Source organism: Rhinopithecus roxellana, chromosome 17 (assembly GCF_007565055.1).
Source record: "Rhinopithecus roxellana isolate Shanxi Qingling chromosome 17, ASM756505v1, whole genome shotgun sequence".
Classification (NCBI taxonomy): Eukaryota; Metazoa; Chordata; class Mammalia; order Primates; family Cercopithecidae; genus Rhinopithecus; species Rhinopithecus roxellana.
In genome coordinates, this window is record NC_044565.1 from 74,334,607 (window position 1) to 74,362,576 (window position 27,970).

Here is a 27,970-nt window from a genome sequence, read left to right on the forward strand (position 1 = left end):
GAAAGGTGGCACTTAAAGGAACAAAAACATCCAAGGAGGAAAAAGAGGCCTGAGATTTCCACGAATTACAAGTGAACTTCCTGTCCTGGGTAAACTTCCGGAATCAACAACAGGAAAACCCAATCAGAATCTTCCTCCGGGAGCCAATGAGAGAGCACATTACAAAGAGCCAATCGCAGCGGCGCTGTCACTGTTATGGTCCTGTCAGGGCGCCGGCGTCGTGGTGCTTGGGTGGTAGCCACCAAGAGGACTTTGGTGGGGCAGTCTCGGGACAGCCCAGCGGCCTGCTGTGCCCGTCTTCGGCCTCGATCCCAGCTTGCACGTCGAGACTCGTAGGCCGCACCGTAGGGCAAGCGTACGGGTCGGTGCCGCGGCAGCCTCGCGGTCTGGGCCCAGCCGCAGCCTCCTCTAAAGCGGCCGGCTCTGAGGGGCCGCAAGATGCAGCCTCCGGGCCCGCCCCCGGCCTATGCCCCCACTAACGGGGACTTCACTTTTGTCTCCTCAGCAGACGCGGAAGGTGAGGCTGAGCCCCTGGAAGGGCTGTCACCGGGAGGAAGCCAGGGCCCGACGCCGTAGGGTCTTTCTGGTGCCGAGGCGGTCGTGGCCGGGTGGGGACAGGCAGCAGCCCACCGCGCCTGCCGGGCCTTCCAAGAGGCCCCGAAGGACGGAGGGAGGGGTGTAGGGAGCTGCTTTTTAAAGCATCAAGTTACTCGATCAGCCCCTAGCTTTCCCCACACCGTCTGGTGGCCGGTTTTTCTGGGTGGCTTATTCTCTTCAAGTGGACCCACGAAACCCTAAGGTTTTATTTCTGGAATTACTCGCTGTTACTCAGAAAAAGGACAGATTGGCCAAGGGACATCTCAAAAGAATGAGAATAAGGAAGGAGGACTGTTTTCTTCTGTTATGTATCAACAGATAACTTTTTTGGGGGGTCTGGGATAAGATTCGGCACTGCAAATACAAACTCAGTGGAGATCACTTTTTTTGGGGGGGTCTGGGATCAGATTCGCACTGCAAATGCAAACTAAATGGTTTTTATTGAATTTGATGTCTTACCCGAGTCGCCGTTTTCCTCCCATTTTGTAGTGTTTCACCTCAGTATTCAGAGAAATTAATCCAGGTATATTGGAAATTTAGCGTAATCCAACTATGTGTTTCCAGTGGCCCCTACAGATTTCTTTGTACTATTCTGAGGAAGCGATTGTACTTTTCTACAGCACAGGAGAATGTTTTCCTCCTTTTCTCAGTTCCCTATCCAACTCATAACCTGGATATTATTCTGCTAGTCGTTTTCAAATTTTTATTGCACTTTGTGCGCCAGTTATTTTCCAGTGACCAGACTTACTGCCTGCTATGAAAACATAAATTATGTTTACTGAAATTCCAGTCTGCAAAAGAAGCTAGATTTTTCTAAGAAATTTTATGGTGTATCAGTATAGCTTGTTTTCCCTTTTGTTTTTCTTGTGCTGTTTGGCATTGTTTTTTAAAAATAGTACTGGTCATAATTTTAAATGTACAATAAAATTTTTGTCTGTCAAAGGGAACATAGCTGATACATTTATTTTTTTTCTTTTTTTCTTTTTCTTTTTTTTTTTTTTGAGGTGGGGTCTCACTCTGTTGCCAGGCTGGAGTGCAGTGGTTTGATCATAGCTCACTGTAACCTCAAACTCTTGGGCTCCCATGATCGCTTCAGTCTCCTGAGTAGCTGGAGACCATCTGGTGGCTGGTTTTTCTGGGTGGCTTATTCTCTTAAAGTGGACCGACGAAGCCCTAAGGTCTGCGCCACCATGCCCAGCTAATTTTTTTTTTTTTTTTGAGGCAGAGTCTCACTCTGTCGCCCAGGCTGGAGTGCAGTGGCGCAATCTCGGCTCACTGCAAGCTCCGCTTCCCCTGTTCATGCCATTCTCCTGCCTCAGCCTCCCGAGTAGCTGGGACTACAGGCGCCCGCCACCACGCCCGGCTAATTTTTTTGTATTTTTTTAGTAGAGACGGGTTTCACTGTGTTAGCCAGGATGGTCTCGATCTCCTGAGCTCATGATCCACCCACTTCGGTCTCCCAAAGTGCTGGGATTACAGGCGTGAGCCACCGCGCCCGGCCTAATTTTTAAACTTTTTGTAGGTCTCACTAGGTTGCCTAGGCTTGTCTCAGATTATTGGCCTCCCAAATTGCTGGGATTACAGATGTGAGCTACCAGCCCAGCCGTAAATTTCTTTTAAACTGAGATACAGCACCCCAAAATATTTCAGTTTGTTTCATCTACATTTGGTAGCATGATGCTTAGGGAGTAATATCAACTTCAATTTCCCAGGTTTAAAAAAATTGTTTCCATTAAGTATCAGAACATGATATTTGTTCAAACTCATGTTTCTATGTATTTTTTTTTTTCATTCTCCCTTCCCTCAGGAATTACTTTTCTTAAATATACCTAAGAAATCTGACAATAAGTAGATAACCCATTGATTCCATATACTAAGAAACCTGAAATAAGTAAAAATCCATCAAGTTTATTCAAACTTCTCCGTATTTCCTCAGGAGACATATAGATTTATATATCCAAGGAGCTATATGTGTATGCATAATATCCTCACACAATATGATATTGTACAGTTTAAATTTAGAGTATTTTAAGTATACTACTCATTTGATCTTTTTTTTTTTTCTTTTTTGAGACAGAGTTTCACTCCCCTCGTCGAGGCTGAAGTGCAGTGGCTTGATCTCAGCCCACTGCAGTCTCCACCTCCTGGGATCAAGTGATTCTCCTGCCTCAGCCTCCTGAGTAGCTGGGACTACAGGTGTACACCACCATGCCCGGTTAATTTTTGTATTTTTTGTAGAGACAGGGTTTCACCATGTTTCACAGCCTGGTCTTGAACTCCTGGGCTCAAGTCATCCGCCCACCTTGGGCTCCCAAAGTGCTGGGATTACAGGTGTGAGCCACCATGCCCAGCCTCATTTGTTCTTTATTAGACTCCCACTGAGCTTTATTATTCCTGTATTCTATAAAGAAACTGAGGTAGGCTGGATGTGGTGGCTCACACCTATAATCCCAGCACTTTAGGCTGAGGTGGACAGATGGCTTGAGCTCGGGAGTTTGACACCAGCCTGGGCAACATGGCAAAACCCCATCTCTACAAAAAAAAAATACAAAAAATTAGCTGGGCGTGGTGGCATGCACTTGTAATCCCAATCCCAGCTACTCAGGAGGCTGAGGCAGGAGAATCACTTGAACCCAGAAGGCAGAGGTTGCAGCGAGCCAAGATCACGCCATTGCACTCCAGCCTGGGTGACAGGGCAAGACTCTGTCTCAAAAAAAAAAAAAAAAATTAACCAACCGTGGTAGTGCACACCTGTGGTCCCAGCTACCATGGGGTCAGCTACTCTGAGTCTCACTTGAGACCTGGAGGTCTAGGCTGCAGTGAGCTGTGATTGTGCCAGTGTGTTCCAGCCTAGGCAACAAAGCAAGACTTTTTTTGAAAAAAAAAAAGAAAGAAAAAGAGAAACAGAGGCTTAGAGAGGTTTAGCAACTTCCACATGATAGATCTGGAATTAAGAGCTAGTCTACAGCCAGGTGTGGTAGTGTGCGCCTGTAATCCCAGCTACTCAGGAGGCTGAAGCAAGATGATTGCTTGAGCCCAGAAGTTTGAGGCCACCCAAGGGAACCTAGTGAGACCCCATCTCAAAAAAACAAAACCAAAGAGCTAGTCTGCTGTCTCCTCACGTTTCTTTCTGCTGTCTCTTTCTTACATTTTTCTAAATTGTGTATCTGAAGTATGGAAGAGTCCCGGGTTTGCATCCTGGCTTTTATCAATTACTCTGCATGTGATCTTGGGCAAGCTACTTACCTTTTTTTTTTTTTTTTTTTTTTTTTTTTTTTTTTTGGTGAGACGAAGTCTTGCCCTGTCACCCAGGCTGGAGTGCAGTGGCGTGATCTTGGCTCACTGCAACCTTCGCCTCCTGGGTTCAAGTGATTCTCCTGCCTCAGCCTCCCAAGTAGCTGGGATTATAGGCTCACGCCACCACACCCAGCTAATTTTTTTGTATCGTTAGAGATGGGGTTTCATTGGCCAAGCTGTTCTCGAACTCCTGACCTCGTGATCCGCCCGCCTCAGCTTCCCGAAGTGCTGGGATTATAGGTGTGAGCCACCGTGCCCGACCAATTTACCCTTTCTTAACTTCATTTTCTTCATATACAAATTGGGAATAAGAATACCCAAGTGCACAAATATTTTGCAAATGTAAAGTATTTATTACTGTATCTGGCAGAGTTAAGTGTTCAACATATGTGCGTAATGATGAAACCCAATGATGTTGGGTTTCAGTGTTAACTGACCCCACACTTATTTTTTTATTGTTTTCCAATATGAACATTTTACTGTACAGCTCCAAGTCTTTTCCCTGGTTTCTACACGTCACATAAATTCTTCCTTCTCCCCTTTTTATACTGTTTTACTAACCGTGAATATTTTCAACTTATAGACGTTTTCAGTGTATACCCTTCCTTCTAGATTCTGTCCAAATCCCTCATTCTTTTTTTTTTTTTTTTTTGAGACGGAGTCTCGCTCTGTCGCCCAGGCTGGAGTGCAGTGGCCGGATCTCAGCTCACTGCAAGCTCCGCCTCCCGGGTTCACGCCGTTCTCCTGCCTCAGGCTCCCGCGTAGCTGGGATTACAGGCACTCGCCACCTCGCCCGGCTAGTTTTTTGCATTTTTTAAGTAGAGACGGGGTTTCACCGTGTTAGCCAGAATGGTCTCGATCTCCTGACCTCACGATCCACCCGCCTCGGCCTCCCAAAGTGCTGGGATTACAGGCTTGAGCCACCGCGCCCGGCCAAATCCCTCATTCTTAATGATACCTATCCTTACTGTTTGGCCACACATACCCTTTATTCTAAAATGTGCTTTGGTGTTTTGTCTCCATGTGTATGCAGATTCTGATCTTCATGCTTGGAATGTCTTTCGCCTCCTTGCCTCAAGTTAAAACCTAAGACTGAACTCAAATGCTCTTTCCTTGGTAAAACTTGCTTTAACTGTCCCTCAGAAATGGAAACTTCCTAATATTTTCTGTACCCCAGTACCTATCATAGAACCCATGGCATAAATATCACAAAAGAATTATTTGTAGAATAAATTATTTTTGCTTTCATGTATCTCGTGTCTTTGTTTTTTTTGAGCCAAGAGTCTTGCTCTGTTGCCCAGGCTGGAGTGCAATGGCTCAGTCTTGGCTCATTGCAACCTCTGCCTCCCAGGTTCAAACAATTCTCCTGTCTCAGCCTCCCAAGTAGCTGGGATTACAGGGGTCTGCCACCATGCTCGGCTGTTTTTTGTATTTTTTTTTTTTACTAGAGACGGGATTTTACCATGTTGGTCAAGCTGGTCTCAAAACTCCTGACCTCAAGTGATCTGCCCACCTCTGCCTCCCAAAGTGCTGGGATTGATTACAGGCGTGAGTCACCATGCCAGGCCTAATGTCACTTCTTAATTTAAGCTTTATGGTGTTGTTTGCCCTTCCATTAATCGTTCAATAAGCATGCACATTTGTTGATTGCCTACTATGGGTCAGGCACTATTATAAGTACTGAGTCTATGTGTACCAAGACAAACGCTCCCAAAAATCCCAAATAGTCCATCCCTTCATAGATTTTATAGACATTAATCAAGTAATTACACAAATATATAATTATATACAGTGATAAATATAATGAAGGAAAAGTGGAGGGAACTATGAAAGGAACCTACATAGTCTAGTCTGCAAGATCAAGGAAAATTTGCTTAAGCAAGTGTAATGATTTGGATTTGTGTCCCTGCCCAAATCTCATGTTGAATTGTAATCTTCAGTGTTGGAGGAGAGGCCTGGTGGGAGGTGACTGGATCATGGGGGTGGACTTCCCCTTTGCTGTTCTTGTCATAGTGAGTTCTCACAAGGTCTGGTTTTTTTTTTTTTTTTGAGACGGAGTCTCGCTCTGTCGCCTGGGCTGGAGTGCAGTGGCCGGATCTCAGCTCACTGCAAGCTCCGCCTCCCGGGTTCACGCCATTCTCCTGCCTCAGCCTCCCGAGTAGTTGGGACTACAGGCACCAGCCACCTCGCCCGGCTAGCTTTTTGTATTTTTTAGTAGAGACGGGGTTTCACCGTGTTAGCCAGGATGGTCTCAAACTCCTGACCTCGTGATCCGCCCGTCTCGGCCTCCCAAAGTGCTGGGATTACAGGCTTGAGCCACCGCGACCGGCCAAGGTCTGGTTTTTTAAAAGGGTGTAGCACCTCCAGTATCTGTCTCTCTCTCCTCTGGCCATATAAAACTGCCTGCTTCCCCTTTGCAATCTGCTGTGATTGTAAGTTTCTTAAGGCATACCCAGCCATGCTTCCTGTAGAGCCTATGGAATTGTGAGTCAAATCTCTTTTCTTTATAAATTACCCAGTCTCAGGTAGTTCTTTAGAGCAATGCAAGAATGGACTAATACAGCAAGTATATCTGAGAACTAAAGAATGGATGATATTTAATTATGTGAAGTTAGAGCAAATAGTCTCGTACAAGGTCCCTGAGGCAAATAAAATCCAGGTTCATTCAAAGAAATGAGAGGCTTAGTGTGGCTAGAGTATAGAGTCCAGATAGGGAGGAGAGCAGATAAGTGGGCCTGGATAAGAGGATAGGACATGTAGAAATTATTGGACTTGAACCAGAAAAGCAATTGGAGGAGGGAGATGAAGGATTCTAAACGGAAGAGTGAAATATTTGCATCTTAGAAAGAGTCTCCTGGGTACAGTGAAGAGTATGGATTGGAAGGAGACAAAAATGACTGGGGGGAAAGCAGTTCGTACACCATTATAATCATACAGGAAGGAGTTGATGGTTTGCATTAGCTTGCTACTGGTGGTAGAAATGGTAAGTGGACAGACATGGTTTAAAAATATTTAGAGGTAAAACTGACAATTTAGTGGTGGTTTGGATGGAGAGGGAACATGCAAATAAAGCAAACCATCAAGGATAAGCTTCTAGCTTACAATGCTGGATAGATTAGTAGTATCATTTAATGAAAAAAAATGGAGGAAGACCTGAGATATCTCAGTTTTGGAATATTGAATTTTAGATGCCTTTGAGATAGATGCAAGGAAATGTTGACGGTAGATTATATAAATCTAGTGAAGAGAACTGGACTCAATATATTGCATTTCAACCTTGGCCTTCTTCTTTCTTTTTATTCCTATATAAAAATGATAATATCTACAGCTCACAATACAGTGATCAGTAAATTGTAGATAATTACTGTCATTGTTCTTTTGAGTAAATGATAAATTTCTGTCACTCAGTTATTGTGACCATTTAGCCTATTCTTTGAAGTTCCCCCTTCCCGGAAAGGATGTCACCTCTAATACAAGTTAGTAGTGTAGACAAAGGAATCTTTAGTTTTTCCTTTTTTTTTTTTTTTTTTTTTTTGAGACAGAGTCTTGCTCTGTCTCCCAGGCTAGAGTGCAGTGGCGCAATCTTGGCTCACTGCAACCTCCGCCTCCCGGGTTCAAGCAATTCTCCTGCCTCAGCCTGCCGAGTAACTGGGATAACAGGCACCTGCCACTGCACCTGGCTAATTTATGTATTTTTGGTAGAGATGGGGTTTCACCATCTTGGCCAGGTTTGTCTCAAGCTCTGTGATTCCTACTTATGAAAAATAATACCCATATAGGTCTAGTCTTATCACAAATATTTTCTATACAATATGCTGGTGAAGTATGATATATAGTATGTAATGGGTGCAAGAATAACTTTTTTTTCCTTTTTGAAAACTGAAAATGACATTTTAGCAAACCTTTCTTAGGGGATTTAAATAAGGTTTACTTTTTTCATTACTCTACTTACTTTCATGAGTTTTAAAACTCATAAGGCATTACACAAATCTACAAATGTGTTTAAATTGCATATAACTATAAACACATACACACACACAAATGAGCGCATGTCAAACTGGTGAAATCTGACTAAGGTCTATGGATTGTACTAGTGTCAGTGTCCCTGAATTTGATAGTTATGTGAGTTGGTACTATTGGGGGAAACTGGGTAAAGGTTACATATGACCTCTCTTTTCTATTTTTGTAACTTTCTATGAATCTATAATTTTTCAAAATAAAAAATTTAAAGACATAAGACAAAAGAAATTTCATCTTTTTGTTAATCAGATAGATTAATCAGATAAATTACAGAATTTAATTATTTACAATATGAAAATTTACTGATAATATTTGATAGAAAAGCTACTAAAGCCATAAACCAGAATAACATGATTAAAAATATAACCTAAGACAAAAATTTATACAAGACATTGAAAGAAACATTTTCTTTCTTTTTTTTTTGAGATGGAGTCACGCTGTGTTGCCAGGTTGGAGTGCAGTGGCATGATCTCGGCTCAGTGCAACCTCCACCTCCCGGGTTCAAGCAATTCTCCTGCCTCAGCCGCCCGAGTAGCTGGGACTACAGGTGCACGCCACCACGCCCAGCTAATTTTTGCATTTTTAGTAGAGACAGGGTTTCACCATGTTGGCCAGGATGGTCTCGATCTCTCGACCTCGTGATCCGCCCGCCTCGGCCTCACAAGTGCTGGGATTGCAGGTCTGAGCCACTGCGCCCTGCCGAAAAAAACATTTTTTTACAGAGTAACATGATCAAGCTCCAGTATTGGTCTAGCAATTAAAAAATTATGCACATGCATCAGTTTCTTGATCTCTTTCATAGGCCTGTGTATACATTAAAATGGTATTCTTAGGCCGGACATGGTGGCTCGTGCCTTTAATCCCAGCACTTTGGGAGGCCAAGGCAGGGTAGATTATATGAGGCCAGGAGTTCAGGACCAGACTAGCCAACGTGTTGAAACCCCATCTGTACTAAAAATACAAAACTTAGCTGGGCATGGTGGTGCCTGTAATCCTAGCTACTCGAGAGGCTGAGGCAGTTGAATCGCTTGAACCTGGGAGGTGGAGATTGCAGTGAGTTATGATCATACACTCCAGCCTGGACAACAGAGAGACTCTGTCTAAAAAATAAAAAAATAAAATGGAATCCTTATAACTCAAATGAAATAATGAAATTTATTAATATCTTTTAGTGCAAAAACATATGCTTGTTTTTGTTTTTGCTGCACAAATACACAATTCTGGGTCATACTGAAGCACACGTAGACTTCATTTTCAAGTCTGAGATGAGATGAAATGAGACGATTTTTGTCCTTGCTCTTGTTGCTTGTTAAATAAGGAAAAGCTTCTTTATATATGAGAATGTGGGAAGTGCCACAAAATGTTCATTGTTTATTGCAGGATACTTTTCTTTCACAGAAATCGGGAACTTGTCTAGGGGCAGATCAGTAGTAAATTTCATCTTTAGTGTACTGTCACACTGCACTAAGTTTTCCTCTTTCAGATTCTCAGGCTGAGCAGAAGATTCAGAGAAAGGATCCCATACCCAGTCATAATTTGAGTTGAAAGGGAAGAAAAATTCCTGTTAATTTTGTTGTGTGGGTTTTCCAAAGGTGGCTTTCAATAAGACTTGAAATTTACTGATATTCTTCACTCTGAGCCAAAATAGCAGTAGAAACATTTTTAAAATTTCCTTTTACAATAGATTTTTTAAAAGGTTGTTTCTTTTTAAATCCACTTTTATATTATCTTTACATTGTTTTTACTTAGAAAATGACAAGAATATTACAGTATAATAAGTAGAAATTAACATAAAGTTCATGTTTTACTATCTGGACATCTATCCAAGAGCTGGCAACCAAACTAGCTCGTTCTTACTCTGGTTTAAATTAAGTCAGCCATGGTCCTGGAGTGATTTTTAATTGTTTTCCTTGCTTTCTGACATCATTCTCCACTTGTTAACTTGATAACATGTTAAACTACTGCCAAGTTTTTGGAGTTTCCTGTTCTTTCTCACTCACAGTTATGTCTTGGGGATCCTAGGGGAGTTGTCAAACTGCTATTGCTGGCATTCCCACATGTGTCCTTGATATTTTTCTGCTTTACATGGAACAGAAAGTACTACAAAATCTGTAAGCTGAAGATGCTTTTTTTTTTTTTGAGACGGAGTCTCGCTCTGTCACCCAGACTGGAGTGCAGTGGTGTGATCTCAGCTCACTGCAAGCTCCGCCTCCCGGGTTCATGACATTCTCCTGCCTCAGCCTCCCGAGTAGCTGAGACTACAGGTGCCCACCACCATGCCAGGCTAATTTTTTTGTATTTTTTTTAGTAGAGGCGGGGTTTCACACCGTGTTAGCCAGGATGGTCTTGATCTCCTGACCTTGTGATCCACTCACCTCGGCTTCCCAAGGTGCTGGTATTACAGGCATGAGCCACCGCGCCCGGCCTGAAGATACCTTTTTGAGATTCTTGCATCCATGCCATGACAAACTGCTAAATAGGTACAGTTCTTAAGCACAACATTCCTTAGCACTATAATTTATGTATCCTTTTTTGCTTTAGATTAAGGACTTTAAGTGCAGTCCTTTTTAGAAACCAAGAAACAGTTGTTAAGGTCCTTTCCAGCCTCATAATTGCAAAACCTCCAACGTCACTGCTGTACTTGTGATTTCTGGATCTAAATCTTTTTTTTTTTTTTAATTTTTTTTTATTATACTTTAAGTTCTAGGGTACATGTGCATAACGTGCAGGTTTTTTACATATGTATACTTGTGCCATGTTGGTGTGCTGCACCCATCAACTCGTCAGCACCCATCAATTCGTCATTTATATCAGGTATAACTCCCAATGCAATCCCTCCCCCCTCCCCCCTCCCCATAAATCTTCTTGTTAAATCAAGAAAAAACACTCTTGACCTAGTGCGGTGGCTCACACCTGTAATCCCAGCACTTGGGGAAGGACAAGGTAGGCGGATTACCTGAGATCAGGAGTTCAATACCAGCCTGGCCAACATGGCAAAACCCCCGTCTCTACTAAAAATATAAAAATGAGCCAGGCATGGTGGTGCACGCCAGTAATCTCAGCTACTCAGGAGGCCGAGGCAGGAGAATCACTTGAACCCAGGAGGTAGAGATTGCAGTGAGCCGGGATTGCACCACGGCACTCCAGCCTGGGAGACAGAGCAAGATTCCGTCTCAATAAATAAATAAATAAATAAATAAGAATTAGCTGGGCATGGTGGCTTGCACCTGTAATCCCAGCTCAGGAGGCTGGGGCAGGAGAATGGTTGGAACCCAGGAGGCGGAGGTTGCAGTGAGCCGAGATGACGCCACTGCACTCCAGCCTGGCAACAGAGTAAGACTCTGATGCAGAAAAAAGAAGAAAAGAAAAAACACTCTTTGTATCTATTAGAAATAGACTTTTAAATTCCACCTCTCTCATTTCAACTTAGATTAAGATGAAGTAGCAAGCACTTTTAAGAGAATATTTTAACTACACGATTATATGATAACATATATAGGGATTATTTTTAAACTTTAGGTGGTGAATTCAAATATACTTGTATTTTATCTCTGAGTGAGCTCCTTTATAAAAACTTTTTAGAATCATATAATGTTTAACCTGGAAAGAACTTTGAATAGGATACTAGGACCCAGAAAACATGAATGATTTGCTGTATCAGTTAGTAGCTAAGCTGGGACTTAGCTTCAGAATGTAAACGTTTGTCAAACTTAATTGCAGGATTGTCACAAGCAGACCGGGATGTGACTCATAGAGTATTATGCAAATTAAGCTCTTTGTACTGTATATGAAAAACAGTTTTTTGTTTTTTAAGGAAACTAACTTTGGTGTTGGTTGGACATGATCTCCAGAGAAGTATCTATCTGTGTTAGAGTGTTCTGGTTTGTTGTTTCCAAAAGTATTTTTCTGAAATAATACTATAATCATGTGACTTGCACTGACAGTGTTGATGGTTGTTTATTAATGTATATTGTCTGGTCCTACAAATGTGCTTTTTCTTTTTAATCCCTATGTGACCTCAGGCAAATCCTTAACTATTTCCATTGTTTTTAACTGGAAAATACGGCGTTAGTACTACCATGATTATCTGTAACTCCTAAGATACTGTGCAGACTTTACACGGAATTTATTTTTTAATGTGGATAACTGAATCTCTTCACCTCTTTTTAGAGCTGACCTAAAAAATAAAAACAAAACATAGCCCTTTATTTATTTTTGCCAAAATTAAAGATGAATGATGTAATTATGTGAAGAAAAGGGAAATTTTGGCTGAAATAACAGGAACTCTTACTTACCAGATTTATCAAGAACTAAACATTAATATATGAAACACTTAGCATAGATATGTGATGATTTAAATGAAAGAATGTGTGAATGAATAAATACATGAAAAGGTAGAGAGAAATTATCTAGAATTTCCTTTAGCAAATAAATTGTCTAATAGTTTGTATATATACATATGTAATACCTCTGAAAAGAATTTATTCAGTTACTTTGTTCTGAGGCACATGGTATGTATAATAATGAAGGAATACAAAATGATGTCGTGTAACATATTTTGCATGTATTTTCCATTGAAATTTTAAGGAATTACTGTTGTTAAGTCTAGATTCTGGTACCAGTCTGGCTAATTAGCTGTGAAACCTTTTGTATGTCTTTTCACTTCTTTCATCTTTCATTTTATTCTTATAAAATAAATGATGGTTTTTAGGTATCTTATCACCATAAAATTTGAAGATTATATGCAATAGCAGATGTTCATAGAGATCTTCAAATGATAATTATTTTAGTTGAATATCTGCTCACTTTGGTTAAGATTCACACATTGTTTCTTAGTTTATATAGTTTTGTCCTCTTTTCTCTTAAGATCTCAGTGGTTCAATAGCATCCCCAGATGTCAAATTAAATCTTGGCGGAGATTTTATCAAAGAATCTACAGCTACTACATTTCTGAGACAAAGAGGGTATGGCTGGCTTCTGGAAGTTGAAGATGATGATCCTGAAGATAACAAGCCACTCTTGTATGTAAAAATAATAATACATATTTTTTGGTTTTTAGAGCTAGTCAGTGGGATGATTATTATGTTCTTTCTTGTTATGTAGAGAGAAAACATTAACCTTTTCAGTTAAAAGCTATAGCAATTGTCAGTTTTGCTAGCAATTTAAAAAACGGAAATAATAATGAGAGAATATTTTTTAACCAATTAGAAAACAAAAATTAAAAGAATGGTAATCCTTTATCTCACACACATGTATGTCTACTCCAGCTTACCTGGGTCTGTCAGCTATCTGAAGTAATCATGCAATTTAAAAAAGCAAGGCTCTTAGGTACTTGCTGTTGAAATTAAGTTTCGGACAAATTAAGATTTCCAAAAAGATTACCACTCCATAATCTCTTCAATATAGAAATTCTAGAGCTGCCACTGGGAGGAGAGCTACATATAAAGAGGCTTTCACTTTCTTTATAGTATCTGAAATTTTGTGGTTATCTGAAGAAAAAAGTAAAGAAATAATTTTGAAAAGAAGAACCTATGGCCTTGTAAAATTGAGGCATTTCTGGAATCTTCTTTGTATTAATTATCAGTAGAGTAAGTGCTGAAACATCCTATGTTTCTTAATGTTAATACACCATATATTTGCCAGGCATAGTAGCTCAAGCCAGTAATCCCAGCACTTTGGGAAGCCAAGGTGGGCGGATCACTTGAGATTAGGAGTTCAAGACAAGCCTGGCCAACATGGCGAAACCCCATCTCTACTAAAAATACAAAAAAAAATTAGCTGGGCATGGTGGCACGGGCCTGTAGTCCCAGTTGCTCGGGAGGTTGAGGCATGAGAATCGCTTGAACCTGGGAGACAGAGGTTGCAGTGAGCCAAAATTGTACCACTGCACTCCAGCCTGGGTGAGAAAGCAAGACTCTTGTCTCAAAAACCAGCAAAAAAAACATATATCATCAAATCAAAGACACTATTGATTATAAGATGAAGTTATTTTACATATTAAACAGAAAAGTGCAAAGGCAGCATAAAGCTGGGACATCAAAGAGCTGTCTCCTTATTAGTGTAAGGATGAATGAGAAATAACTTGTACCAGAAAGAGACAGCAAGGAAGTTTGCTTCAGTTTGGCAGTGGATAAGATGTTGAAAGAAAGAAAGAATTTCCCCAGAGAATGTAAAACCCACACTGGTTCTCATACAGGTTTGCCATCTGAATTAGGCCCAAAAAGTCTCAAGCAGAAAATTTTACTAAAAGTTTTCTTAAATAGTGCCTCCAGGAGACTGGCAAAAGGAAAGGTAAATATTAGAAACACTTGATGTCACTCCAGGCTGACAATTGTAAGATACCAGTGATTGAGATATATCCGACATTTAGAGATGTTGGAATGTTAAAAATGTACACCTTGGAATTAGTGAAATGTGGCACTTCAAATGCAAATGTTTTGTTGACCTATAGAGATTATACTGTCTTACTTAAAGTTTTCTTAATTTGTTTTGCAACTGTTTTAGTATTCGTAAATGTATGCCTTTTGAGAATTTTTATTTTAAAATTATAGGGAAGAATTGGACATCGATCTAAAGGATATTTACTACAAAATTCGATGTGTTTTGATGCCAATGCCATCACTTGGTTTTAATAGACAAGTGGTGAGAGACAATCCTGACTTTTGGGGTCCTCTGGCTGTTGTTCTTTTCTTTTCCATGATATCATTATATGGACAGTTTAGGGTAAGTATATCTTATTTTATACAAATTCTAAATATTTTGAGAGTTTCAAAAATTAAATATAAGATATTAACTGTAATATACCATATTATGTTTGAGAAATGCTTTACCTGTTGTTTCTCACTTGTTTGTTCCTAAAACTGTTCCATAATTAAGTAAGTGAGGAGTACCTTAGATTAATGCTTTCATAGTTTTCCACATCATGATTCACATGGAATGGCCAGATGTGGTGACTCATGCCTGTAATCCCAGCACTTTGGGAGGCTGAGGCTGGTGGATCACCAGGTCAGGAGATTGAGACCATCCTGGCCAACAAGGTGAAACCCTATCTCTACTAAAAATACAAAAAAAGTATCTGGGTGTGGTGGTACACGCCTGTAATCCCAGATACTCGGGAAGCTGAGGCAGGACAATCGCTTGAACCTGGGAGGCAGAGGTTGCAGTGAGCCGAGATCGCGCCACTGCACTCCAGCCTGGCGACAGAGTGAGACTCCATCTCAAAAAAAAAAAAAAAAAAAAAAGTATTAGTATTTGTATGGCACACTGGGGTAAATGGATAGAACCACTTCCAGCTGACCAGAAGTCACCAGAAGGGCTGCTCATGTACATTCTGATTTTCCCAAGAGATTAACAGTTTGAAATGTAATGCTCATATTCATATTTCTTACCTTTTATTCATTCATAATTCTATTCTTTAAATGACCATTACTTTAAATGAATGATGAGAAGGATTCCATCAGTGTTTGTTTTTGTACTACTACTGGTATTTTAATCCCTTTGTCCTACTTTCAGATACTTTATTACCAAAACACAACATACATACATCACTCCCTCATGCAAAGTTTAAGACTTTGAGGGGGTAAAAAGTTACTGTTCACCACAGGGATTTGGAAATGAATGAGTTTCTGGTGTCTGCTCTAATAAATTGCTACAAGCTTAGTGGTTTTAAGTAATACAGATTTATTTCACAGTTCTGAATGTCAGAAGTCCAAAATGAGTCAAAAAGCTTTGACCAAGATCAAAATGTCTACAGAGCTGGTTCCTGTGGAGGCTCCAGGGCAGAATCTGTTGCTTGTTTCTTTTACTTCCAGAGGCTGCCAGCATTCCTTGGCTTCTGGCTGCATCACTATGATCTCTGGTTCCATGATCACATTACCTTCTTCTCTATTGTACTTAAATCTCCTTGAGTTTCCATCTTTTTTTTTCTTTTTTTGAGATGGAGTTTCATTCTTGTTGCCCAGGCTGGAGTGCAATGGCGTGATCTCAGCTCACTGCACCCTCCGCCTCCTGGCTTCAAGCGATTCTTCTGCCTCAGCATCCCAAATAGCTGGGATTACAGACATGCACCACCACCCCCAGCTAATTTTGTATTTTTAATAGAGATGGGGTTTCACCATGTTGGTCAGGCTGCTCTCAAACTCCTGACCTCAGGTGATCCGCCTACCTTGGCCTCCCAAAGTGCTGGGATTACAGGATGAACCGCTGTGCCCAGCCTCAGTTTTCATCTTTTAAGGACAATTGTTACTACATTTAAGGCCCACCAAGGTAATCCAGAATAATCTCTCCATCACAAGATACTTTATGCATTACTATACTAGTCCTATTAATGTTTACCCTAGATTAGTAAATATCAGATATCAGATATTTTATATCAGATATTCTGTTTATATCAGATATTCTGTTAAAGTGTTGCAAAGACCATTGAAGAAGGTGAATGGGGACTCTGGTCTCCTACCTACCACTGATTCTTCATCTAGAACATCTCTAATTGTATCTGTTTTGTATAATCTTTCATCTGAACAAAGTAGTTCTAAGGTTAAAAACAGAAAATTATGGCTGGGCGCAGTGGCCCATGCCTACAGGCCAAGGTGGATGGATCATGAGGTCAGCAGTTCAAGACCAGCCTGGCCAAGATGGTGAAACCCCGTCTCTCCTAAAAATACAAAAATTAGCTGGGCATGGTGGCAGGCTACTCGGGAGGCTGAGGCAGAGAATTGCTTGAACCTGGGAGGTGGAGGTTGCAGTGAGCCGAGATCGCGCCATTGCACTCCAGCCTGGGCGACAGAGCGAGACTCTGTCTCCAAAAAAAAAAAAAAGGAAAAAAAAAAACTAGAAGATTACTATACCATCATAGAATGTCACTCAATTTGGATTTACTTGATGTTTTCTCATGATTTAATTTGGATTATGCATTTTTGGCAAGAATATCACAGAAGTGACATTGTCCCCCTCTCTGTATACTGACAGGGAATGTGTGATACTGATGCGTCTTATTACTGGTGATATTAACCTTGATCACTTGGTTAGGTGATGGGGTAGTATCTGTTCAGTTTCTCCAGTGTAAAGTTACTATTTCTCTCTTTGTAATTAATAAATATCTTATGGAGGTACTTTGCAACTATGCAAATATTCTGTTTCTCATCTAACTTTAGACTACTAATTTTAGCATCCGTTGGTAGATCGTGCATGCAGTAATTATTACTATAATGTTTACAGAATGATGATTTTTCTGTTTCCCTCATTCATTTTATTCTTTGAGTTATTATCCAGTACTGTCATAATTTATTTTATTGCTCAGATTTTTCAAGCTTTAACCATTGGGAGCTCCTTCAACTTGCCTTCTGTCTCGTTTCAACATATCCCATTCTTTTTTTTCAGTACTTCCTTTCCTCCTTACTTCACACAGTGTTCTGGGCTAATCTTGTATTTTGCCTGCCCTAGCCTTGGAATCAATCATTCTTTTTTTTTTTTTTTTTTCTTGAGACGGAGTTTCACTCTTGTCACCCAGGCTAGAGTGCAATGGCGAGATCTCAGCTCACCACAACCTCTGCCTACCAGTTTCAAGTGATTCTTCTGCCTCAGCCTCCCGAATAGCTGGGATTACAGGCATGCGCCACCATGCCCGGCTAATTTTGTATTTTTTTTAGTAGAAACGGGGTTTCTCCATGTTGGTCAGGCTGGTCTTGAACTCCCGACCTCAGGTTAGCTACCTGCCTCAGCCTCCCAAAGTGCTGGGATAACAGGCGTGAGCCACTGCACCTGGCCAACCATTTATTTAAGAAGTCCTACTTCCTTTAATTAGGAAATGATATTTAGAAACCAGTTTCTGGGGCTGGTCGTGGTGGCACACTCCTGTAATCCCAGCACTTTGGGAGGCTGAGGTGGGAGGATCACTTGAGCTCAGGAATTCGAGACCAGTGAGACCTGGTCTCTCTTAAATAAATAAGTAAATAAACAAATGACATAGCAAGACCTTGTCTCTATTAAATAAATACATAAATAAAATAATAAATAATAAACCAGTATCTGGGCAATAAATGTGCTTATGTTGCTACTGGGGTGTTATATCTAGACCATCCCAGCAGACAGAGCTTGAAAATATAAATATATGTATGTATCATTACACTAAGTTTGAGGAGTTAAAATTGTCTGAAATGGCTTCCATATTCTATTACTTGAATAAATACGTAACGTAAATTTTAAAGACTTCCAGGGAAGATTGATAACTTACTTCAGAAATAAATTTTTCTTGTGGGATGCTGTAAAACAGGGGGTTGATAGTAAACACTTTTTTTTGCAATAATCTTTTATCATAGATTTTGAAATACTGAGGTTTCTTTAGGCAATTGATAATTGCTAAGATTTTAATTTGGATGTAAAATTGTATCACACATTGTATTCTTACTAAGTTTTGGAATGATACCTGAGAGCCCACATAACCTCTCTATGACCTGAAATTGGGCGTGCTAAGCTGTCATTTATGGCAGAGAATTGAGTTATTGGAAAATTATCAGCTTATTTGGTATAAAAATATTAATTGCATGATGTTTCTCCCTAAGGTGGTCTCATGGATTATAACTATTTGGATATTTGGTTCACTAACAATTTTCTTACTGGCCAGAGTTCTTGGTGGAGAAGTAAGTAGTTTATTTTGAAAATAACCTTTCTTTTTTATGGGGAGCTTGATTTTTGATACTGCAGATATCATCATTAGCTATACAAGAAACTGTTTCTTATCCCAGAATTGCTTTATGCTAGTTCCTTTAAGATGATCAACATTAGTATTGTGCTTACTCAATAAATGGTACGAAAAATGAGGAAAAAGAAAATATCCTGTCCCATTTATGAAGTAGTTGCAGCCTTTTAGGGAAGCATATAATTTATTTTTTTATTTATTAATTTTTTTTTTTTTAATGGAATCTTGCTTTATCATCCTGCTGCAGTGCAATGGGGCAATCTCGGCTCTTTGCAACCTCCACCTCCTGGGTTCCCAATTCACCTGCCTCAGCCTTCCAAGTAGCTGGGATTGTAGACATGTGCCACCACGCCTGGCTAATTTTTGTAATTTTAGTAGAGACAGGGTTTCACCATGTTGGCCAGGCTGGTCTCGAACTCCCACCCTTAAGTGATCCGCCCGCCTTGGCCTCCCAAAGTGCTAGGATTACAGGAGTGAGCCACCGCGCCCAGCCAAAATTTATTTATTTATTTATTTGTTTGTTTATTTTGAAGCAGAGTCTTGCTCTGTCACCCAGGCTGGAGTGCAGTGGTGCGATCTCGGCTCACTGCAAACTCCGCCTCCCAGGTTCAAGCAATTCTCCTGCCTCAGCCTCCCAAGTAACTGGGATTACAGGTGCCCACCACTGTGCCCAGCTAAGTTTTGTATTTTTTAGTAGAGATGCATATTAGCCAGTCTGGTCTTGAACTCCTGACCTCATGATCCACCCACCTCAGCCTCCCAAAGTGCTGGGATTACAGGCATGAGCCACCATGCCCGGCCTATTTCATTTTTTCTTTTTTTTTGAGATGGAGTCTCACTCTGTGTCACCCAGGCTGGAGTACAGTGGCATAATCTCGGCTCACTGTAACCTCCACCTCTCAGGTTTAAGCGATTCTCCTGCCTCAGCCTCCCGAGTAGCTGGGATTACAAGCACTTGTCACCCTGCCCAACTAATTTTTGTATTTTTAGTAGAGATGGGGTTTCACCATGTTAGTCAAGCTAGTCTCGAACTCCCGACCTCAGGTGATCTGCCTCGGCCTCCCAAAGTGCCAGGATTACAGGTGTGAACCACTGCGCCCAGCCAGAATTTATTCTTACAGAAATTCTCAGATGTTTTGATCTCACGTTGCCAAAGAGATTTGTAACAATAAACCAACTACATTTTAGCATAAACAATACATTTAAAGAAAAACAACCATATTTTCCAAAACAAAAGAGTTAGAAGCATAGCATTGTTTTACATTTTTGTAAGTAGTTTTAATGTCTGGCTGAATGGAAATTGGATTCTAACATATGCTTTATCCATTCAATCTGTTAAGATATATTACTTTGGCTAAAGTATCTGAAGAAAATAAGGCTTTATACAGGTATATAATTGAAAAGGGAGAGTATTTTAGTAACCTTTTCAGATGATTGTGAATATTCTCTGATATCATACCAGAACTCAGGGGCTGGATGCTGTGGCTCATACCTGTAGTTCCAGCACTTTGGGATGCTGACACAGGAGGATCGCTTGCGCCCAGGAGTTCCAAGACCAGCCTGGGCAATGTAGGGAGACCCTATCTCTTTAAAAATTAGCCAGGCATAGTAGTGTGTGCTTGTAGTCCGAGCTACCAGGGACTGAGGTAGGAGGCTTGCCTGAGCCTGAGGACTTATGGCTGTGGTGAGTTGTGTTTGTGCCACTACACTCTAGCCTGGCTGACAGTATGATCTTGTCTTAAAAATAAATAAATAAGGACTTTTGAGCTGGGTATGATGGCACATGCCTGTAGTCCCAGCTACTTGGGAGGCTGAGGCAGGAGGATCACTTGAGCCCAGGAGTAGTTGTTGGTTTTTTGGTTTTTGTTTTAGCCTGGCCAGTATGGTGAAACCCCGTCTCTACTAAAAATAAAATTGCTGGGCATGGTGGCTCACACCTGTCATCCCAGCACTTTGAGGGGCCGGGGCGGGTGGATCACTTGAGGTTGGGAGTTCGAGACCAGCATGTCCAACATGGAGAAACCTCATCTCTACTAAAAATACAAAATAAGCCAGATGTGGTAGCATATGCCTGCAATCCCCGCTACTCGGGAGGCTGAGGCAGGAGAATCGCTTGAACCCGGGAGGCAGAGGTTGTGGTGAACCATGATTGCGCCATTGCACTTTAGCCTGGGCAATAAGAGCGAAACTCTGTCTCAAAAATAATAATAATAATAATAATAACAAAAATTAGCCAGGCATGGTGGCACTCGCCTGTAGTCCCAGCTACTCAGGAGGCCGAGGCAGAAGAATCTATTGAACCTGGAAGGCGGATGTTACAGTAGCTGAGATCGCACCACTGCACTCCAATCTGGGCAACAGAGGGAGATCCGTCTTAAAAAAAAGTTTCTTTTTTCCCTTCTATTTTCAGTTTCATAAGTGAATGATATTAGAATATGTTTGATCGAGCATCTTAATAAAACTCTTTAATTAATTTAGAGTAACATCTGTGAAACTTTTGTACTCTGCATATGGAAATTTAAAATAATTCTAATAGACACAAAATTATATTTGTTTATATATTATTTCTTATGTCCTAGACAAAATCTAGTATAATATATGAAAATATATATCGTTACGTTTTTTGGTAATTCAAGACTGTTGTAGGAGTTTAGGGGCCTAGATTTTAATTTGAACACTGACACCTTACTAGCTTTGCTTTCCTAAGCAAAGCATTGTTTGTCTCTAAGAATCAATTTCTTCACAATAGGGACAATAATGCCTGTTTCATAGGGTTGTTATTTCATTTGATCTCCACAGCATGTGAAGCCCTATCACAGAACTTGGCATAAAGTAATCACTAAAAAATATTTTTCTCTTCAGTCTCTCCTGGCCACCTTCCCTTTCTTTCTGGTCTGCATTGGTAACATCTAGGTTCTCTAGACCTTGGATTTTTCATCTGAATGGGATGGTTGTAGTCCCTTTAAATAATTCTACAATTTAGGGGAAGTAGTGACAAAATGTAATGTAGAGATATACTGAAGGTAGTATGAAACTCAAGAGAGAGGTAAATGCTGGAAGTGTAGATTTGGGTATTAGCAAATTTATTTCAATTGAAACCATGTTGGTTGGTGAGACTGCCTAGGAACATGGGAGACTATATGATAATTTGAAATAATGAGTATAATAGATTATGATTTATTCTTAATGCTCACATTTATTTGAATACAGCAAGGAATATGTGGTGTTCAGTTTTGATTAAAATGAGTATCTTGATTTCTATGACATTTTTTGAAATTTTCAAAATTCACAGGTTGCATATGGCCAAGTCCTTGGAGTTATTGGATATTCATTACTTCCTCTCATTGTAATAGCCCCTATACTTTTGGTGGTTGGATCATTTGAAGTGGTGTCTACACTTATAAAAGTAAGTTAAGGATTATGTATTACATAGTTTACTGTTTTCCAGTATCAAAAGTATACTAGGCCTCTAGCTGGGAATATTGTGATATAAAACTCTTTATCAAACCGTTGGTAGTATTTTGGAAGTGACCTTTCTTACTGATTTTACCAGTTATATTTCTTTTATTTTTTTCCCTTTTTTTTTTTCTTTTTTTGAGGCAGTCTCGCTCTGTCGCCCGGACTGGAGTGCAGTGGCCAGATCTCAGCTCACTGCAAGCTCCGCCTCCCGGGTTTACGCCACTCTCCTGCCTCAGCCTCCCGAGTAGCTGGGACTACAGGCGCCGCCACCTCGCCCGGCTAGTTTTTTGTATTTTTAGTAGAGACGGTGTTTCACCCTGTTAGCCAGGATGGTCTCGATCTCCTGACCTCGTGATCCGCCTGTCTTGGCCTCCCAAAGTGCTGGGATTACAGGCTTGAGCCACCGCGCCCGGCCTATTTTTTTCCTTTTTAATCACCAGATATTACCTTTTGTCTAGGGGGAAAAGCAAAGAGCAAATCAGGTTTCAGGATATTATAGTCAGATTTTTTTTTTTTTTTTGAGATGGAGTCTTGCTCTGTCACCGAGGCTGGAGTGCCTCCCAGGTTCAAGTGATTATCCTGCCTCAGCCTCCCTGGTAGCTGGGACTACATGTGTGTGCCACCACGCTGGACTAATTTTTTGTTTTTAGTAGAGATGGGGTTTCACCATGTTGGCCAGACTGGTCTTGAACTTCTGACCTCAGGTGATTTGCCTGCCTTGGCCTCCCAAAGTGCTGGGATTATAGGCATGAGCCACCATACCCAGCCTGGTCAGCATTTTTTAAATGTTGAATTTAAAAGTTATTTTCTATATTTATAATATGAGTTCATCTGACAGATTTTGAAGGGGATATTTATTTAATATTCCAGTGGATATTTAGTAACTGTTACTCCTGTTTGAATAGTAACTTTCCTGTCAAATATGATAGATGTGGTTCTAATAAATTGGATTTTCCGTAATGCAGAGATCAGGACTTCTTTGTGTTATTTATGTTAAATTAACATATGTACATACACTTAAACATTTACTGATAAGTATTAATAAATAATGTATTTATTACTATTTGAGTAATATAACTTAAACATTGAAATTTATTAATGTTGAACAACTTTGGGGAATAAGTGACTGCTTTGACACATGTATGTGTATTACACAGTGAATATAATTTTGTTCTTTATGGAGAATGGAACTTTTAAAGACTATGACTTTCAGAACTGATGTTATGTAACCTCCACATGAAAGTATTTGTTTTTAAGTAGCTGAGCCAGTTGAAATTATTGCTAATTTCAATATAAAAGAAATAATGATTCCTTTTAGAATTACTTTAAGCTGATACTGATAATAAGCATTGGGTATTGAAAGTGTAGTTTTTGGAACTAATTAGTTCTATATTCAAATCCTGGTTCTGCCACTTAGTTGTTATCTGGTCTTCCAAGGTACCTTAACGTTTCTTACCATCACTTTGTTGTTAACAATGGTAAACTTAACAACTGCGTTTTAGGGTTCGTTACAAAGAGTTTAAAGTATATATAATGCTGACCAGGCATGGTGGCTACCGCTTATAATCCCAGCACTTTGGGAGGCTGAGGCGGGTGGATTACTTGAGCTCAGGAGTTTGAGATCAGCCTGGGCAACATGTCTAAACTCCATCTCCACAAAAAATTAGGCAGATGTGGTGGCAGGTACCTGTGGTCTCAGTTCCTTGGGAGACTGAGGTGGGAGGATTGCCTGGGCCCATGAGGCTATGGCTGTAGTGAGCCATGATTGCACCACTGCACTCCAGCCTGGGTGACAGAGCAAGACCCTGTCTCTGCCTAGTACAGTGCTTGGCACAGAGTAGGCACTCAAGCTGTTGTTATTACAAATATTATAAAATAGGCCAGGTGTGGTGGCTCACCTTCGTAAATCCCAGCAGTTCAGCAGGCTGAGGTGGGTGGATCAGTTGAGCCCAGTTTGAGACTCAACCATTTATCCAAAAATACAAAAATTAGTCGGACATGGAGGCATGCACCTGTTAGTCGTAGCTACTCAGGAGGCTGAGATGGGAGGATCGCCTGAGGAGGTCGAGGCTGCAGTGAGCGGTGATTGTACCCCAGTGTAGGCGACAGAGTGAGACCTTGTCTCAATAAAAATCCAAATTATAATATTTTGAGATCATCTTTGTGTTTAAACACTTCAGAGACTAAAGAGACCTTGTTTTCTTCTTCAGTATAACCCTAAAATCTTTTTTTGAAATTGGCATTATTAGAACTTAAAGTCTTAACGTTGCAGCAGATATTTAATTACTCCTATTCCAGCCTTAGTGAACATACCACTCACTCACGATCACTTCATGGTGTGTGTTTTTTCACTTGGGTTAAGCTTGTTTCTGAGACTACTCCCAAAATGGTTAAAACCGTTGTTCTCTGGTCATTTTTAATAATGTAGTTCATCTGAAAGTTGGACCTTAATATTCTTTATACAACATATAAATCATTATAAAATGGAAAACTCTTTTTTATATCATTAAAAATTTAGAGTAAAATTGTTTTTAAACTTCAGACTATTCTTTGGCAAAATTTTTTTCCTGATCACTTACTCTTCTGTGAGTTAGTGAGCTATTACACATTTCTTATTTCAGTCTGATGTTTGTTGAGAAATATGATGCGAAGTTAATCAGTAAACTCTAGCATTAGAATATATAGTTTAAGTGCACTGATTTTATTTAACATCAAATCTCATAATACTTATCACTCTTCAACCATTTATAATGAAAACAATCTAATCATGAAATACAAATGCAATTTGATCAAATTTTATTTTATATATTTCCCTGTACTTTTGTGTATGTTTGAATTATTTTGTAGGATTACTTTTTTTTTTTTTTTTAAGTTCAACAAACCCACTGGAAAACTGGACCAGACCAAATACATTTTTAATAAGTTTGCCAATATTTAGTTTTTACCTGTATAGCAGTGATTCTCAACTGAGGTCGATTTTGTCCCCCAGGGGACGTTTGTCAATATCTGGAGGTATTTTTGAGGAGTGTTACTAGTATATAGTGCGTAGAGGGCAGGGATGCTGCTAACCATCCTACAATGCACAGGATAGCTCCCCACAGCCAAGAAGTATGCAGCCTAAAATGTCAATATGGCAAGGTTTAGAAACTCTGCCTTGTGCCAGATCTGTTCCTATTATAGTTTCCCTGATTTCCCTTGAAGTTTTTCCTTAATTTTATGCTGTAAAATGTGTTAGTTGACTACATCAATAAGTATTGCATAAGTTTCCAGTAGAAATAATTTAAAAGTATGTATGTGTGTAATCCAAAAACTATAGTATACTTTATTTAAACTCTTGACCAAAATGTGGTCTTTTTTTTCTCTTTTTTATTCAACCCTGTATTTCTACCTATTCCTGGGGAAAATTTTAATAAATATTAAGAATAAATATTGTATAAAATTTTTACTTAATCGGTTTTCTTACTTAGAAGGAAAAAGAAAATTTCCTACTTTGCAGGAATTAGTTTTCTCTCAGTAATTTGGTGTAATAATAGTTTTTTCAAAAGTTGGCTAATCATAAATTACCAGGGAACTTAATTTAAAATACTGATAACTAGATGCTTCCCTTAGAAATTATAACTCAAAGAAAAAGAAAAAACTAATAAGGGCCGGGCGCGGTGGCTCAAGCCTGTAATCCCAGCATTTTGGGAGGCCGAGACGGGCGGATCACGAGGTCAGGAGATCGAGACCATCCTGGCTAACACAGTGAAACCTCGTCTCTACTAAAAAATACAAAAAACTAGCCGGGCGAGGTGGCGGGCGCCTGTAGCCCCAGCTACTCGGGAGGCTGAGGCAGGAGAATGGCTTACACCCGGGAGGCGGAGCTTGCAGTGAGTTGAGATCCAGCCACTGCACTCCAGCCTGGGCGACAGAGCGAGACTCTGTCTCAAAAAAAAAAAAAAAATACAAAAAACTAGCCGGGCGAGGTGGCAGGCGCCTGTAGTCCCAGCTACTCGGGAGCCAGAGGCAGGAGAATGGTGTAAACCCGGGAGGTGGAGCTTGCAGTGAGCTGAGATCCGGCCACTGCACTCCAGCCCGGGCGACAGAGCGAGACTCCGTCTCAAAAAAAGAAAAGAAAAGAAAAGAAAAAACTAATAAGTTATAATTCAACAGAACTAGAGAGTCCCCCAAGTCTCTTTTTAATAGGCACCCCAAGTGATTCTTATAAGATAGGTTTGATAAGACCACATTTATAGAAGTCAAGGAGTACAGCAAAGATGGACATTCTAAATAAGTTTTTAACATTTGTAACAAGTTTTGCTATTTACCAAAATTGGTTGTTGATTTTTTCAAAATATTGTAAACACCATATTTACTCTATGATATCCAAAAAGTTAATCGACTTGCTAATATGCTGCCTTTTGTCTTTTCTCCTTCTTTTAAAGCTGTTTGGTGTGTTTTGGGCTGCCTACAGTGCTGCTTCATTGTTAGTGGGTGAAGAATTCAAGACCAAAAAGCCTCTTCTGATTTATCCGATCTTTTTATTATACATTTATTTTTTGTCTTTATATACTGGTGTGTGATCCAAGTTATACATGAATAGAAAAAGATGGTGTCACATTTGTGTGTAGGCTGGGAATTCTTGCTGAAGGAATTGGAGAAAACCTGTTGCTGGCAAAATTTTACACGTTCCAGATGGAAAGGGAAGTTTAAGCGCTTTTTAAAGCAATATTTTTTTTGTATTTAATTAAGCAATTGCAGTTATCTGGGATTTTTGGGTCAGAATTTTAAATTCTGCTTGATTCTCCATATTCCAGTGAATAAAATACAAAAGCATTGTGTTTTTAAGATTGTGTCAATATTCACCTAAAAACTTGTGCCAAAAGCACCTGGATTGGTAATTATATTTCACTTGAAGGGTAAATTTGACGATATCCTGATAATCTAAAGTGCAATTTTTTTCTTCAAAATGTTTTCTCCAGCATCACAGATCCTGCAGATATATATTTATATTTATACATATATATTTATGAAATAATTCTTATTCACAAAATATATTTCTGATAAACATTAAGATATTAAATCTGATGCGCAAACTTTTTTTAATTTGGCCATTAATCTTTTTTATTTAAAAATTTAAATTTGTTTTTAAAATTGTATATAATTTTTTAAACCTCACACATGCTTCAATACTTCCTTGTTAAGAATTCTTAATAACTACTAAACTGATTTTAATAGTTGCTGATATATATTTGGTTTGTTTGGGTATACTTTTCAAAACCATTTTTGAATGTCTGAACATCTGATTGAAAGTTTCTGTTTATCTTTCTGACCAAAGGAGCAAGAGGTATAATGGATATGGCATTCATTAAAATCGTTACTAGTACAAAAACAGTAATATTTACAGCATCAGTAAATATTTTTAAGTGGTACTTCTAAATCATAAAAGTTGGAGAAAGAGATCTTTAAAATCTTGTAGTCTTGAACAAATGTTATATGAAGTAGAGAAAAATAAAATACTTCCCAGTTGTGTGTTTTGTTTTATAGCACCATGTCCTGTATTACTTGGTATTTTAACAAGTATCAGGTACTCTCTAACAAATGTACAGTTTTTGCTAAGGGAAATATTAAGAAATTTTTATCAGTGAAATATTTGTTGCAAATAATTTCAAAGGTTTTTAGATATACCTTTAGTTAGTATTACTTTGTAAAGTAGGTAAATCATTTTATTTATGTCCACAAAATAGCAAATGTCTGTTAACTATTAGCAAATTATTGTATTATCCTTTCTGGTGTCACCCGGAAGAACTTCCTGCTGTCCTCAGTATGATAACATGGCGACCTCTCGGTATGTATTTCTTTAGCAAACTTATCCATCAGGAAATATCTCGCACCTCTGAAGCAAACCTACATGAGCATGTT

At 39.6% G+C, this 27,970-nt stretch overlaps 1 protein-coding gene across 1 annotated transcript; it reads left to right on the forward strand.

The window, feature by feature from the left end:
- Positions 1 to 171: 171 nt before the first annotated feature.
- YIPF4 (Yip1 domain family member 4) lies at positions 172 to 27,597 on the forward strand. The gene is made up of 6 exons (XM_010372408.2): positions 172 to 517; positions 12,782 to 12,935; positions 14,466 to 14,637; positions 18,474 to 18,551; positions 21,903 to 22,016; positions 26,494 to 27,597. The coding sequence occupies exons 1-6, from the start codon at positions 439 to 441 to the stop codon at positions 26,629 to 26,631; spliced, it is 735 nt and encodes a 244-aa protein (XP_010370710.1). The 5' UTR covers positions 172 to 438; the 3' UTR covers positions 26,632 to 27,597.
- Positions 27,598 to 27,970: the final 373 nt, after the last annotated feature.